Source organism: Pelophylax lessonae (genome assembly GCF_965119305.1).
Source record: "Pelophylax lessonae genome assembly, chromosome: 11".
In the NCBI taxonomy this organism is placed as follows: domain Eukaryota; kingdom Metazoa; phylum Chordata; class Amphibia; order Anura; family Ranidae; genus Pelophylax; species Pelophylax lessonae.
Window position 1 is genome coordinate 34,650,525 of NC_138778.1, and position 17,627 is coordinate 34,668,151.

Here is a 17,627-nt window from a genome sequence, read left to right on the forward strand (position 1 = left end):
GGTAAATATACAGGCTACACCCATGAGTGTACTTTAGGGTCTGTGTAGCCAACTATTCACAAAATGTTTAAAAGAATAAATATATTTTAGAGAGTCACACCCTTGCTGTGATTTGGCTCTCTGTAGCTAGCTGTTTACTTAATAAATTGTAAATATTCTATCATATATAAAATGCTATTCAAAGTGTCAATTTCCCCGCAGTGATCAGCTACAGGAGAGAACTCAGGGCCATACAGAATTACAGGTAAGGGTCATGTAATGTTTTACTGGGGGTAACAAATAGCGCCTAGATATAGTGAGGTGAGTGAGTGTAGCCTAGTATGGGAAGTGTGTTATTTGCAGGATTACCTGAAAATATAAAAAAAGAAAACTAAACTAATGCACATGGAATCATAAGGTGCAATTTAATATTTTATTTTCATTTCTGGGGTTAGATACATTGTATTTGAAAGAAGATGTGGCACTAAAATGCACCTTGATTAGGTAGTTACACTGATCTTTCCTTCTGTATGTTCTCAGACAGCAAAGCGCTATGCATACAATCTTTATGGGCTTATAGTGCCAATCTCCACAGCACCCTGTTTTACCTGCAGTCCTAACTCTTGTAATTTTATGAGAGTCTTCACAGTGGAAGCACATGAAACTAATGGATAGATAGGGGGCAGGTGAGCCTGGAGTTGGGCCAACCCTCCTAAAGGTAATTGGGGGCATAATGGACGCCCAGCCATTGGTATGACAGCAAAGGCATCCAGTATGTCCACTGCCCCCTATCTATCCCTTAGCTTGCATGTGCTTCCACTGTGAAGACTCTCATAAAATTACAAAAGTTAGGACTGCAGGTAATACAGGGTGCTGCGGAGTGGCCCTGCAGCTTACACATGCGTTTGCAAATGTGTGCTAACTAAACCCCTGTTTTGATGCAAACTGTTAGACAGGTTAATTTTGTTGCTAAGCAAACTGGTTAGCAAATTGAACTGGGAATTTTTATCTTTGTTTGTCTCATGTGCGTTGCCCTTCCATGTGTTCTTTGCTATGAAGGCCAGTTATAGGTGGGGGCAGAGGTAATTTTCTTTATTTTCTTTATAACCTAAGTTGCTTGGTGTGCGCAAAACATTACAGAAGTTCAGGTGCAGAATGTTAACAACAAGCAGCAATGGCCATAATCTAGGCTAATAGTCAAGGATTTTCAAACAAATAGCATGGGAGCTGGGCAAAGCCAAAAAAAAATTGGTTAGAAAGCAGCAATTTTATCATTGCCTAAACGTAAACGTAAAAATTAAAATTTCCCTCATGCAACATGTTTGAGGATTGCCCTTAACCTGTCTGTGAAGTGACACATCTGTACAATATATATATATATATATATATATAGATATATATATATATATATATATATCTATATATATATCTATATATATAGATAGATATAGATAGATAGATATATATAGATATATATCTATATCTATATATATATATATATATATATATATATATATATATATATATATATATATATATATATATATATATACCCTATTGCAGCAAAATGGACATTTACAGAAAAAAATCAGTTTAAATTGTTGGTAAATGACAGCTCTTGGCTTCTTGCTTCTGTTTATAAAAAAGGTGGGCGAGAAGTCCCTTTATCTATATCAGACTCTTATCCCAGATGAGAGGCTGAAAAAAATGTTAAGGGCGACCCCACAGAAAAAAACAATAAAGCGTTCCACACTCCCAATCTATAGCAGACCCTCATTTGAGTATGTAGCCTGACAGGGGGACAAGCATTTAGCTCATGAATCATGCCAGGCCAAATGCCCTCAACATGGGGGTGGGGGGGACCTTACCAGGGGGAGCCCCCCTGGAAAAGCACCTTGTTCTCATGTTGATCAGGACAAGGACCTCCTCCCTCCAACCCTGTCCCAGTAGTTGTGGGGGTCTATGGGGGGGGGGGGGTGAAGGGGGCTTATTGGTATGTGTAAGATGAAAGGCCCCTTTAAAAATAAGGGGTACCCAGATAAGCATCTGGGGGACCCTCTTTTTTTAAAAAAAGAGATCCAGCTTCAGGGCCCCCTTTTTAAAAAAAAAAAAAAAAAAAAGGCTTCCATATTCAGATAAGTCCTTCACCTGCACACTCTCACATCCAATAGGCCAGGGTTGCGAGGAAGAGGTCCTTATCCTCATTAACATGAGCATAAGGTGCTTTGCCAGGTGTTTCCCCCCCAGGGGAGTTGCCCTAATAAGTTCTGGGGGGGGGCATGCTCATCCCCCTTCCCATTCCTGTACTGTCAGGCTGGTTGTTCAGATTTTGCTATAGATTTAGGCAGGGACCTACACTTTTTTTCTTGAGTTTTTCATGGGGTTCCCCCTTAAAGTCAATTCTAGACCTAAAGGTACTGGTGTGGATTTTGTGGGGAACCACAGACCATCACATTCACAATGAGCAATGACAGTAATACCTGCTGTGGCCAGAGGTTCAGCCCAGTTGAACACTCATTTAGTTTGCCCATTTACTGAACCTCTAGCAAAATTTGGTCCAAACATGTTTTCATATCAAACAGTAGCTCATCCATAGTCCCCTGCCCAAGCATTGGTCACTAGGCCTCTGCTGAGGGAAAGCTTTCAGGCAAGACTGACCAATTGGCAGCTCTGCCAAAACACTGATTCTCTTAATGCCGTGTCAAGGGGAGTATCAGTGTTTATGCAGAGCTACCTATTTATCAGAAGAAGCTAGGAATATTTTATTCTTTGGGAAATGTAAGTAAAGGGTTTTTGCAATGAATCTGCTTAATTGCATATTTTAATCATGACTAATGTGTTATATAAGCCTAATTAAAACAAAATGTTGCATTTCTTTGAACGCCAAGGAGCCATCCCCACTCTAGGCATCATGAAGCTGCTATTTATTGCTGCGCTAATGGTTGTGTGGGTCTCTCCACTAAGAAGCACGCCTTGCAAAACGGTCCTACGTGTAAAACAAGAAGCTATGGAATACGGTGAGTAAGGTTTATCTATTGCACTCTCTTGTTTGGCAAAGGGAAATATTGTATAAGGACACATCTTCATTCTAGATGTGCCTAGATCAGCATGACATCTAAATGCAATCCTGTCTATGCAGACTCTGGCTATTTCTTGCTGTATATCCATAGGCTTTGGTAGTCTTCTGTACCATCACAGATTGTATTATATAATGTGCAACCTTTGGTGACATCAGGGGCCACATATGAGACCTCCTATACCCAGTAAGTTGAATGCCACTGCTCTATCTACTTTGTTTAATGCCAATCAAACCAACTTCACTTACCATTCCTTTGTTGCTCCATTTGCCCTGACACTCTCTTTTTAAGGTGGTTCTAAAAGGTCAAGGTTTTTTACCTTAACGCATTTCATGCATGCAGGTAAAAAAAACCTTCTCTGTGCAGCATCCCCCCCAGCCTCCCATAATTCATAACTGAGCCCCATCTTGATCCAGCGATAAGCACGAGTGCCTCCTCTCTCTGAGGACTCTGCCTCCTCATTTGCTGAGACAACAGTGGGAGTCATTGGTTCTCACTGCTGAATCACAGCCACTCAGGAGAGATAGGGGGCGGGGCTGAGCTATGGCTCTATGTGTGAATAGGCATGCAGAGCTGTAACTGGGGAGCGAGCCTGCTTTAGTGCCCCCATTGCAAGCTGCTTGCTCTGGGGGCACTCAGCAGGAGGGAAGGGCCAGGAGCCGATTAGAAATCCAAGAAGAGGGGGATCGTGGCTGCTCTGTGCAATACTGCTGCTCAGAGCAGGTAAGTATGACATGTTGGTCATTTAAAAAAAATAAGAGAGACTTTAACCACTTCAGCCCCGGAAGAATTTACCCCCTTCCTGACCAGGCCCTATTTTGCGATTTAGCACTATGTTACTTTAACGGACAATTGCGCAGTCTGCGACACTGTACCCAAACAAAGTTTAAGTCCTTTTTTTCCCCACAAATAGAGCTTTCTTTTGGTAGTATTTGATCACCTGTGCGTTTTTTATTTTTTGCGCTATAAACAAAAAAAGAGCGACATCTTGGAAAAAAAACAAACAATATTTTTCACATTCTGCTATATAACATTCCCCAAAAAAAAAATTAAAAATCAAATTTTTTTTACATTTTAGGCCAATTTGTTTTCTGCTACATATTTATGGTAAAAAAAAGTCACAATAAGCGTATTTTGATTGGTTTGCGCCAAAGTTATTGCGTCTACTAACTATGATAAAGATTTATGTAATTTTTATTGTTTTTTTTTTTTTTTACTAGTAATGGCGGTGATCTGTGATTTTTTGTGGGACTGCGACATTGCGGCGGACAGATCGGACCCCTTACTGACATTTTTGACACTTTTGGGGGACCAGTGACATTATTACAGTAATCAGTGCTAAAAATATGCACTGTTACTATAATATTGCCATTGACAGGGAAGGGGATAACCCTGTTGGTAAACAAGGGGTTAAATGTGAGCCTAGGGGAGTGATTCTAACTGTGGGGGGGGGCATGGCTTCTGAGATGACCATAGAGACATGTGATCCCATATAGCAGGATCACATGAGCTCTGTGATCATCCCAGGGAGAAGGACGGTTGGCTGTGTTTACAACAGCCGACTGTCCTTCTCTCTCAGCGGGGAACGATCGTGGGTGTCAGGCAGCCATCGCTGTGGAGCGGGGGCGGGAGGGCACCGAGGGCAGCGCGCGCTCGCCCCCTAGATTACCGAGAGCGAGCGCCGTACATGTGATTTGCCTGGGAGCGGCTGCCTGCCGCAGTACATCTGCGACGGGCGGTCATAAACTAGTTAATATCCCTTTAAGCCACTGTGACAGCTCTGAGTGCCAGGGTGGCCACTTGCCAAATATTAATACTCTCACATAGGAGGAAGGAAAGTAAAAAAAAATAAATAATTAGGGACCAACAGGGGTGCCAAGTAAAGGGGAGATTGTGCTGCTGGTAGGATTGCCAATAAAACAAACTTGGTCTCAGGACAAGTATTCAGATAAAGATTTCTGACTTTAACAAACTCTCTTGTTCCACATACTTGTTCCAGGTAAGTGACTCAGAAGGTATTGAAGCCAGAGGTTCACCAGCCAGGCAACTGTTTTAAGAAGCAGATCAGCAATGACACCCCCCCCCCCCCCCCTTCTCTCGGTAAAGGTTCACCATGTTTTCTATGAACTTTGTGTTTATGCAGCTTGCCAGACTCAAAAAAGACCTCTCCAAAAGGCTTTTGGAATCATTCCCATTCCTACTGTTATCAATGGAGGAAACAGGGGTATCCTTGGTTTAGGATTGGGACTTGTGGACAATGTCGTCAAGCTTGCTGGGTATGTACAGCATTTTTGTAAGGTGCTGTTGCCAATTTATAAATGTATTAACTTGGGAACAAAGCTTGCCCCTATTTTATGTTAGAATTATTTTTGCATGCTACAAATTGCTAAATAAATTGGACAAAGGAGGATAGCCGAAATTAGAAAAAGGAAATTTCAAATTTTTTGGTTGTTGAAATCTCTGAAAACTTTCTGAGTACCATTCCCTTGCAGAATATAAAATTACAAAAGGGACTTTGTTCCTAAAAAAAATATGCTACATTTGATTAATTGATAAATGACTGAAAAAATTGTTCTGATTTTGAGCCACATAAAAGGTCACTTCTTGACCCTATCTAAAATATTCTAAACATTTGGAATCACTCAACAGGGGTTACAAAGGGGTAGCACTGGGGTAGCTTTTGCAAATCTTAAACGGTATTATTATTTAATTTTGACTGGAGTAGGGAAACATTTTTATTACTGTCTTGTCTTCCTGTTGTAAAAATATGGTTAATTTATTTAAGTGGAATAGGATGGCACTTTGCCACGCAGGTTGAACTTTGCAAGGGAATTTCCCCCAGAGCAAAGTGAATGTGGTAAAGCTTTGTTGACTTCATCATCCAATCATGTGCAAGAAAAAGTGCTTTTTGTTATTTCCTATGCACATTTGGGTATTCTTTGCAAAGTGAAACTTCACCACATTCCTTAAGCTTTGAAACAAATTGCTTTCCTTGCCCCTCCTTGTAACTCTGTGTATAAATATGTGAGTCCCAGATTCATTTTTCAGAAGTGTATACAATTATTGATTTGATTCGAGTTATCCCAAAAGCTTGTATCTTTAGTAACTGGTAAAGTGTATCACTTACTACTGCTAAGATGGAAGAATTTTTATTAGTGCTATATGACCTAGCTGATATTACTAAACCTAAAAATGATATAAAATCTAATATTAATTCTTTGTTTCACATATATAGAGTACAAATCCTGGAGGTCAAACTGCCTGAGCTCAATGTGAAAATGATGCCCAATGTTGGTGTTCAAGTTTCTATAGATACCAGTTTTCAAATCAGCGGGAGTGTGTAAGTTATTGTTACTAATTAAAGCAAATTTTAATAATGTAAAACATATTTTTTTATAGCATATTAATATATTTTTACACCTTACAGATTAACCAATTTTAAGTTAGGATGAAACCATATTTATTTATTTTGCATGTATTGAACATTGAAATTAAATATAATTTCCCTTCTCTAAAAGACATTAAAGTAGATCTATAGTCAAATTTATTTTATGGAGTTTTGAATGAAGTAGGAAATGGTTAGGAGCTCTGCAAGTTTTTTTCTTTTTTTGCTCTTTCTGCCCATATTTAGGAGAATTGTCTCTAAAGCTGACCATACACTAAAAGGAAATCTAAAAGGAAATCAGTTCATTAAACAAAAGCCAACTTTTGTTGCAAAGACATCAGAACAGCATAAGCCGTAATGAGCTTGGGTTCTTCTACGGACCTCTGATGAGGCTCTGGTATAAATGGTCATGCTGTAAATGGTCTCTTCTATGTTTTTTTTAACACTCAATATCTACACATTCTATGATGATGGGATTAAGATGCCTGTCATACCTGTGTGTATAAAATGTTGTGGGTCTTCCTAACACTCATTGGAATTAAAGAAGTTGCTTGGAGAAGCTACTCAACCTCTTTAACATTACCAAAAAAATATATTTGAATATTACTAACTACTATTAGCTGGTCTGGTCTGCAGCTTAGGAGTTCACCACTGTCAGAGCTGGGTAGTGGGTATTCACCTATAGTTGAACTCACAGAGCAAACATTCATACATATTCCATAATTTCTACTCTAAGGAAATTACCTTTCTCCAAAGTGGTTTCAATAATGTAGTAGAAAATACAACTCAGTTAGATGTAGTTCCCTCCTAGGTAGGTGCTAGGTGAAAGCATTGTTTGCCCATCTGCTTATCAGGGAAGCCTGATCAGTAGTTTTGCCTGTTACATGTGTCCATGTATGATTCACTTGGTCTGAAGGGGTGTCCCGACTGTGTCCAATGGGGGAGCCTGTGGAACAGTGGAGGGGGCTCAGCCAGGGACACATGGGCTTTTGTGGCTGCCCCAGTGGGTGGGCACAACAGTGGTGCATCTTGGGATGGGCCATAAAGGCCGAGGGCACATGTGGCAGGGCGTTTTTGGGCGGGAGGCTGGGTCCCAGGAGGAGGGCGATGGCTGTCTCTCCTCCTGTCAGTGTGGAAAGTGGTCGTGGGCAGTCGGCCTTGTGGACCAGAAGGGTGGTGCTGAGCTAGGAGGTCCAAAGGATACTGACTGCGTAGCAAGTGGCAGAGCAACCTGAGGAAAAACAATATCCGTGAGAACCAGGGAGCTTGACAGGGGTCTGCCTAGGAAGGGGACCAATCCAGTGAGAGTCAGTGGACTGGAGCCAGCACACACAGCAAGTGAGAAAAGGGGGTGCCAAGTTAGACCCTGAAGAGTAACCTAAACAGAGTTCACTTTCTTTATCTTCACTTCAGTGGCAAGGTGAAGCAGCGGCCTTGCCGCATACACTACAGCTAGTTATCCTCAACAGGACAGGTGCATAGTTCAAGTTGGAGTATCCCACTCATCCCTTCTCCCATCCAAATTCTAAAATAAAACACAAAAACCAAATCCCCTGGACTGTTTATTGTCTGAGCCAAGTCTTAAAGTGATACGTTTTATAGACTGTTGCTATGGGTAACTCAGGGGAATCCAATCTCAGCAGCTCCCTAGGGGGCAGTGCTACATAGACACCAGACACACTTTATTACAAGATCAAGAAAACTAGGTACAGACCCTTCAGTAGGTACTCTAATTTCCTATGATAACTCTTTATGATTCGAAGTCTATTCACTTCTCAGGCATTTTCTGTCAGTTCCTGTTGTGCCTCCAGGACAGGAAGTGAATAGAATACTACACCAAAGGGGAAAAAATAACACAAAAGAGAGTTTAAACCTTCAATAACGTATCTAAAACATGCACCTTAAGGACTCATTCAAAGACAACACAATACAAGTCAAGGCATGAATGCATCTTGTTCTTAACTGTGTTGAGCTTTGGAGTTTTAGGATATGATTATGGCTCGGTATCTGGGATTGATCTTTGAACTTGGGCATATAATATTTCAGATAATTCCTATGATTTATCAACTGCGGTTATAATTTTCGTTATCATTTCTGAAATTTGCCTGTGTCACGGAAAATGTTGTTTTTTGGTAACTTGTTCACCTATGAATTGCGATAAGGTAATATTGGCCTGGTCTGCTGCAGCAAACAGCATGTTTTTCAAAATTGTGACTCCGGTTTTCCAAGGATTTAAAGAGACAGTATATTCATAAAGACACACATTTTTCACATGCATTGAATTTAATACAGATCTGTAGAAAAAATAATAATAATTCTCAAATGCGGACATGTTTTTTTTGTAAAAACACACATTTGTGTATGGATATTTTCTAATCATCTTGTTCCTACTCTTGCCTGATTATCTCTTTTTTTTAGACTCCTTGTTGGAAAAATTGATATCAAAGCAGGAGCCGGTATTCTGGCAGATCTGAGAGTCACCAGGACAGAAAGAGGTATCCCTATACTCAGTGTTTCAGCTTGCAAGTCTGTGCTGGGAGGAATAAGAGTCACAGGACCCCTTGGGTATGAATGTTATTATGATTGATTTTACACTTACTTTAACATTGGCTATATATAACATATTCTGTTTCAGTCACAATTTTACCTTAAAAAAATGTAAGATGTGCAAATATAGCAAAATATTTACATTCTAGGGTCCTTTCACATGGGCGATCTGCCTGTCTGTTTTTCAGATGGACTGGATCGGATGCTCCATGCATCCCTATGGGGCAGCGGATGTCTGCAGCTATCCGATTCCGATCCTGTCCATGAAATCCGGACAGATGGAAACCTATTTTCCATCCATCTGGTGGATCAGATGGGATCAGATCAGAACGAACAGGCGGTCCGTTCTCATCCGATCTCCCCATAGAGGACAGCGGGGAATCTGACAGCTCATCTGCCTGCTCAGCCCGGATCAGTGGATCAATCTCCCGCTGAGCAGAGAACGGACCGCGCCGTGTGAAAGGACCCTCAGAGGGAGATGTGGAAAGCCTACAACTTCTGAGCTATTCAACCTGCAGAGCTGACGCCAAGAGGTCTTAGGGAATCTTTCAACTTCAGAGTGTTTGCAAAAAAAAAAAAGCCTTTTACTTACAATTTATGCAATGAGTCCTTTGAGCTGTTGGATTGTGCTTTAGTTTAACTCTTCTTCCTCCGATCCCACCTGAGCCCTGGTGCCATGCTCTTCCACTGCAGGGTGGGCTAATAGAGTCGAGGGACCTGTCATATGCACTGGTCAAAACTGATGACTATGTCTGCGTTTTCTGGCCATCTCCTCCATTCATAGAATATATAGCTTCTATGTCAAAGACAAAAAAACAGAACAAAAACAAAAAACAAAAACAAAATTGAATTAAAAAGTTGGGACTTTATATGAGACATTGTCCTACAGGAACTATGTGCCTCCATCCCTAATTGTGTGGATATATAAAGGGGGAGGGGAGTAACATGGTTAGTACCAGATATAAAGCAAATGGCATATTGGGTAAAAGAGGTAATAATGAGTATAATGTATAATATATAATCTAGGCTCAATAAACTAGACATTAGTATTATGTAGCTGATTTGATAAATGTTACTGACAAGAAAGGGGGGGAAAAATCTTTCACCCTTCGGCACTCATATTTTTTTGGCAATCACAGGTGCATTTCTTCATGGTTACTTTCCCTCTGGGATGGGTACTATTTCCCCATATATGTGTCATCATAGTATTCCAATACTTCCATAGTAACATATTAGCCATTACACATTTATTTTATATTTTATATAGTAATCCCCTGGGATCGTTCCATGTAACATCCTCACCACCCATGAATTGGGGCCATTTATACATCCCTTTGGAATGTCCACTTGGAGTGCCCCACTGGCCGCAGATGAGGCCACCACAGCTTCCGACTAAGACTTCATGCCCACCTGGATAACTGTCCACAACATTTTTACCTCACCCTAATGACTCCACTGTTAAGTGGTATTTGGGATGCACCCGCTCCTGATGAAGTGGAATTGATCCACGATACGCGTCGAGCTTACCAATGTGCATCCTTCAAACATCCAAAATTGAAGGAATTGAAGGAATAATGGATTCTATATATGGCAATAACCATTAATATACATTTCTTTCCAATACACATCCTACAAGTTCTGCATGATTTGTCAAATATTATGTTCTCTATTGCAATGTTTGTACCATGCATTCACGGTTATGTCATATATTATGATGATATGGATCAGTAAATTGCATTTTTGTACTTATGATTCTACTGTTTATCTGCCATCCGTTCTCACACACCTCATACAAAGTCCCGCCCCTTCCCCCCCCCCCCTTCCCATTGTTCTTGTCAGTAACATTTAGCAAATCGCTACATAACACTAATGTCTAGTTTATGGATCCTAGATTATATATTATACATTATACTCATTATTACCTCTTTTACCCAATATGCCGTTTGCTTTATATCTGATACTAACCATGTTACTCCCCTCCCCCTTTATATATCCATATAGCTTCTATGAATGAAAAATGATCTATGAATGGAGGAGGCAGTTTTTCATTCATCCACTCATAGGTCACATTTTATTCATAGATGCTATAGTACATCTTCTATAAATGGAAGGAGGGGGCAGGCATAGTGGGCACTCTTATCAAGAGCCCAACTAGCCATACCATCTGTAAATTACTAGAGAGGAAATAAATGTTTGCTTTTCTAGTTGTGAGTGTCAGCTAAAATTGGCAGCACAGACAGCCCAGGGGGACACTTTCCAGCAGTGCCACCTTAAGAGCATTAAAGGGCCCCAGGCAATGCAGTGCACTGGGGCCCTGCCTACACAATTACCAACGAGAATAAAAATGCAAATTATCTATAAGGCGATATTTATTGGCAGGGCTGCTGTTGGAAATCGCGGAGCCCCGTACAGACTACCTGGCAGGGTCCCCCCAAGAAAATATTAAAGATATATTTAGCTAAAATTACAACAAAATCACTTTTAGCAGACACAAATATAACATAACTCACATAATTCCTGCTAAATCTAAAAAAACTATGTTAAATAAAAAAGATGAGATGAGAAAAATATACAGGCTGGGCAGTTGGAGCTCCTTGATCAGAGACAGAGAGAGAGAAACAAAGTTACAATTTACAAATAAACTCCTGAGCATAGATAAGTGCTGGGAGGGGGGGCCCACACAAGGGAGGGGCATTAGTGAGGGACGACTGTCTCTTTCTCAACAGATAAAAGCTGATAGCAGGGAGAGGGACAGATCAGATTCAGGTGCTGGAGGAAGATTTCTGTATTTGTTGTGCATCACTAATCCCCCTCTCTGTGTGGGCCCTCCTGTGTGCTCAGGCCCCCTACAAGAGGGCTGGTGATCCCCCCCTATCAGCGGCCCTGTTTATTGGTACAGCAGTGCCAGGATAATGACAGCCTCCAAGTTCGGCGGCTGGGTCCGGTGAACACACACATGGACGGGGGTCAGACTCGACTGTCCTGTGTTTGCCTGTTCCCGTGGAGGCGGACAGGCATTCCTGCAGTTGTGGGCTCCTCCTCCACGGCCTAAGTGGCTTGACAGCAGCGCAGGGCCAACAGGCACTTTCCACCTGCTAAGTGAGATGCACACGGGAATTGGGACTAATGCTTGGCTAGGGCTGGGTCGCTGGGAAGGTGGGGCCCCCCCAGGCAAGTGGCGCCCCCGGGCAACTGTCCAGCTTGCCCATTCGGTAAGATGGCCCCGCTTTCCAGCTCAACTCAGCTTTTTTAAGTCCCAAATGAAGTCACAGAAATAGAAATGTAGTCAGACCAACTTTGCCTACATTTTTACCATCTTTCCTCCACTTTCTTGTTACAGCAATTGTAAAGTGTGTCTAAAAAAAGATTTTAATAGACAACATAATAAATCTCCGGCTTTTAGTAATTCACACAGACCTGCTCAGACACACATCTTCCCCTTTCCTGCAATACAAGTCCCTTAGAGGGCTCTTGTGCTAAGAGGTGTGGCTATTACTCAGCTCTGCCAGCACACAGCACTCCAATGAAGCAGCAATATTACTAAGAGGCATTGTAAGACAGTAGATACATAAAACTTTGGACTAGGAACCTGCTTTTTAGAAGAGAGGTAGAAAGTACTAATCCTTAGGGGGAGATCTACTAAAACTGGTGCACACAGAATCTGGTGTAGCTGTGAATAGTAACCAATAAGCTTCTAACCTCAGCTTGTTCAATTGGGCATTGACTATAAGGCTGGGTTCACACATGTCCAGCTGCGGTTTGCAGTCCAGTGCAGTTTTGTTCACCGGCACAGATGTGATTCAGGTGCAAAATATTACTTGAGTTCACACCTAAACTGGACCCAAAATCGCACAGGACCCTTTTTAGAAAGGACCACGGCCACCCCGGACTTGTGTGAACCAGCTTCATTGAAAGCCGGTCCAATTCGCACGTTATGGAAATCAGATGTGGTTAAAAACACATCGGATTCGCATATATGTGAATCGAGCCTAAAACCTAGAAGTTGAATGGCTACCATGCACAGCTGCACCATATTCTGTGTGCACCAGTTTTAGTAAATCCCTCCCTTAATCTTTTCTTTTGTCTTATATTTTATCACTAGTATTAGAAGCAGAATTTGTTGAACATGATGGACTTTGGTCTAATTTACATTACTTACTACTTATTATGTTACCTAAAATGTTTTACTGACATTTTTATTTTTCTCCAGTATACTTCCCGCATTAACTAATATAATAAAAGGTCATATTGAAGCGGTCCTTAGTGAGATGGTAAGTGAATGACAAGATGTGTGGCTTTGTTTTGTTAAATAGTGTTGTAAAAATGCAATACACAGCAGAAGTACAAATCAACAAACTGATGTCTTCATGTGTTGGTGTGTAGCCAAAATAACACCTTAACCACTTGCCGACCGCCGCCCGACTATATACGGCGGTGGTCAGCCCCTCCTGGGCAAAGTGACATATATATAGTTATCTATCTTCTAACTGTTTCTTTTTTTGGGAAAGGCCCACATTTTGTGTTTAGCAAAATAAAAGTAGCATATTGCATGGGTCATATTATGGTAAAGATGAGACATGTGGCTTACATGCCCCTCAGAATGTTGTAAGCTATTTCTTCCAATAGTGGTATAGGTATGGGTGTCCAACCTGTGGTTCTCCAGCTGTTATAGAACGGTTCTCCAGCTGTTACAGAACTACAAGTCCCATTAGGCATTGCAAAGCTAATAGTTACAAAAATGACTCTCAAAGGCAAAAGCATGATGGGAATTGTACAAATACAAAAATATGTGCAGCGCTAGCTTTTTTACATGTTTCGGCATAAATGCCTTTTTCAAAAGATAAAGTCAGCAGGTAGCCATTGTTCATATATATATAGAAGTAAATTATTGGGTACACCTATAGGAAATAGGCAGTGGACCGCAAGGAAACCGGAAATAAAGCCGGCGTGCGTTCCAAACCTCACTATAGTATAGCGCCAAAACAATAAGCCAATTCAATTACGAGGGGAAAGTAATAGCAGGAAGTGATGTTGAGAGAAAACGTCTAGAGGGGACGGCATTAACCATCGTCCACCCCAAGCCTCTTTCTGGATTGTGGACCCGGATATGCCGACATCACATCTGGGATTGGGCGGAAGTGACGTCAGCAAAGCGTGGCGGACCGCTAAACCGGAAGTTAGGACACATCAATGCGCCATGTCAACAACCAGGATTGGAGACAGCTCAAATTAGCGGATCCAACAGATGTTAAATAACGCCAATAAGAGAGCAAAATAGAGACCAAAATGACGATTTAGTTGTCTAAAGCCATGGTATATCCTCATATTGAGCTCACTCATGTTGGGAATTGTAGCTTGGCAACAGCTGGAAGGCCACAGGTTGAATTCCCATGTGGTAAAGCAATGAGCTCTACAAAAAAATCTACAGTACATCCCGAATGCCTGAGAGTACTCCTACATACAGAGAGCTAAACAGAGAGCTAAACATAGACCACCAGCAGACTATAACCATAAAGACTTAAAAACTATGCAGGAACTTTTTTTTTATTTTATTTTTTAAGGCAGACGACAGATGAGCTGAATTACGAATTATTGTCTGCTAGGAACTTATAATACTTTTGGAACATATCTAAGTTCCGTTTTATATTTATAACTACAATGAAACATTCCTTCAGGTACTCCAGAATCAGAGTTATTGTCTGTTGAGACCGATAAATTATTAGAACACATCTAGGTTTCATTTAATTTTAGCAGTTACGATGAATCTTTCCTTTAACTACTCCAGAATCAAATGTAATAAAGATTTCTGTTTTTTTCCTCAGCTTTGTGTATCCGTATCAAACGTTTTCCTGGGATTTAACTCAAATCTGGGCATGTTGGTTGGTAAGCAATAGCTACTAGCTAAAACAAGAGCAATACAAACTGCAAAATTGCCCAGGACAGCTTTATTTATGTATTATTTATTTATTTATTTTTTGCATATATTCTATTACTAGTCTTGCTCCTTGCTGTGTTGATAAAATACCATATTTGTAGCTTTATATGTAGCTTAGAATACAGCAGAAATAACAGTAATGAACCAATGGCAAGATGAGGCTATGGGCACACTACCATTATTCATTCCATCATCCTATGGTTCTGGATTAGCCCTAAAGCAGAATTAAACCCTCCAATCCTTTACACCCAATGAAGCTCTGTTTGATCTGCAGTTGCCATGGTGCTGCACATGTGATCAGTTATGACATCATCCGATTGATGGTTTGACAGTTGAGTTGAAAGAACAAGCAACTCTGACAGTTACCATTCATGGCATGCCTTGAATGTAACTGTTTTGGAAAACAATTAAATCCATGGAGTGAGTTCTGCTTTAAGTGGAACTATAGCCAAAGTTTTTTCAGTTTTTTGTTATTTTTTTTTTATTTTTTGAATGAAGGTAAGGTTTTTAACACCTGTCAAGTTTTTTTGGCTGTATCTGTTCCTGTTGATATAGAAAGAAGTGAACCTATGCCCTTCCAGTAAGGTATAAGAAAAATATGAGATCTTAAAGATGATGTATGTAGTGGAACACCAGAAATCAGCAGCAAATTCAGTAGTGTCACAACATACTAAAACAAGTTAATCGCAGAGAGAAAAAGCGCTCAATTTCTTGGGAATGGTGGACAACAAAAATGAAATATATGCAAAATGTGACCAAATGGGTAGGTAAAAGCAAATAATGATGCAACAATATAATGAGGAAACAGACAAATGAATATTGAAACTCCTAAATAAAATATAAAATAAGTGACGCTGGTAAAAAGGTGGGTAAAGTGATCACTGATAGGTCATATAAATAAATAATTAATTTATGGTGAGTAAAAAAGTGAGAAATGCTGATAAAGGATGAATAAAATAGACCGGAAGCATCGGAGGACACCGCATCGGCGGTATTGTGTTTGTTTTCTACACGCATCTACCCAGTTTTAAATGTAAGTTTAATTATTTATTTATTTATGACCTATCACTGATCACTTTACCCACCTTTTTACCAGCGTCACTTATTTTATATTTTATTTAGGAGTTTGAATATTAATTTGTCTGTTTCCTCATTATATTGTTGCATCATTATTTGCTTTTACCTACACGTTTGGTCACATTTTGCATACATTTTATTTTTTTGGTCCACCATTCCCAAGAAATTGAGCGCTTATTCTCTCTGCGATTAGCTTGTTCCTGTTGATAAGCACACAGGAAATGATAAATATGCAAATAGAAACGCTAACTCCTCAAAGAAATACTGGTGCTCTACTTTGACTACTCAGACCCCGTTCAGACAGGGGCGACCCGACTTGCTGGGGTGACCTGTGAAGTCGCGGTGCACACTTCATATAATTGAAGTCAATGCAAGTTGCCTCCAGGTCGCCCCAAAGTAGTACAGGACCCTTTTTCTAAGTCGGAGCGACTTGTGTCGCTCCTATTAGAATGGGTCCTGTGCTAATTAATGGCAGGCGACCCACCGCGACTTGTCAGGTGACCAAGTCGCCTGACAAGTCGCGCTAGTGTGAATGGGGTCTAAATGAATAGACTTGGAAATTTGAATAGTGATAATATCATTCCACAATAAATATATGTATCAAAAACCATGTGCAAAAGGTAAATAAAAAGGGATATATCAATAAATAGCTATGTTCATACATAAATCAAGATCACAATGCACTTTGTGGGTCTCCGTGGTCTGGAAACATGGACCCTTGTGAATGAGGTCCCTGCAAACGGTCTCAGAGGAAACAAGCCAGATAAAAAAAGGGACTCCACATTGTGTAGTAGATTTTGGATAATCCAATTTTATTTTAAAAGATTAAAAAGTTTTGCAAAACAAGCAAATATGTCCCAACTAGCAGACCCGCAATGTCTCCCGTAGGTTACCGGGCTCCCCTGCGGTCACCCGTACTGTGTACCGGGAGCCGCGCCGCTTCAGGAAGTGTTCCGAGTTCCAAAGCGGGTTCCACACAGGAAATGAACAGCAATCCCACCAAAAGAAACCCACAAAGCAATCTTCTAGATCAGGCATGTCCAACCTGCGGCCCGGGGGCCGCATGCGGCCCGGAACCGCAGGCAATGCGGCCCACTGCCGCCTGACAATTTCTATTTTTTTTTACTGGGGAGGAAGGAAGTCGAGTCGGGGGCACGGCCGCAGAGGCAGCCTTGGAAGGGATCATCCACTAGTTGTGTTAAATTAGTGCTGGGGGGGAGGGGGGGGCGCGGTGGCGTTTTATTACTTATATACCTTAACTATAGTATATATTTTATATGCGGCCTGAAAAAATTTCTCTACACTCAATGTGGCCCAGAGAAGCTGAAAGGTTTGACACCCATGTTCTAGATTGTAAGCTCTAACGAGCAGGGCCCTCTAGTTCCTCCTGTTTTGAACTTTATTGTAACTGTATTGTCTTCCCTCACATTGTAAAGCGCTGCGCAAACTGTTGGCGCTATATAAATCATGTATAAATCATGTATAAATCATGTATAATAATACCCCTGACAAGGATACAATGTCTATACTGTAGAAAGACAAGATGGTGTCACCCAGTCTCCATGGACAGATTTGAGTAGAGTTTTTGTTCTGATTTAACACCGTTAAGATATTTATATGATGCATA

General features: G+C 40.8%; 1 protein-coding gene across 1 annotated transcript in view; it reads left to right on the plus strand.

Moving 5' to 3' along the window:
- The first annotated feature begins 209 nt into the window (after nt 1-209).
- The window catches only part of BPIFB2 (BPI fold containing family B member 2), a 45,004-nt gene continuing 27,586 nt past the window's right edge, over nt 210-17,627 (plus strand). The window contains exons 1-7 of the mRNA XM_082272500.1: nt 210-243; nt 2,868-2,996; nt 5,200-5,332; nt 6,292-6,396; nt 8,860-9,006; nt 13,199-13,259; nt 14,811-14,871. Coding sequence (XP_082128626.1) covers nt 2,891-2,996; nt 5,200-5,332; nt 6,292-6,396; nt 8,860-9,006; nt 13,199-13,259; nt 14,811-14,871 — 613 coding nt within the window. The 5' untranslated portion in view covers nt 210-243; nt 2,868-2,890. The remainder of the gene's footprint in view (nt 244-2,867; nt 2,997-5,199; nt 5,333-6,291; nt 6,397-8,859; nt 9,007-13,198; nt 13,260-14,810; nt 14,872-17,627) is intronic.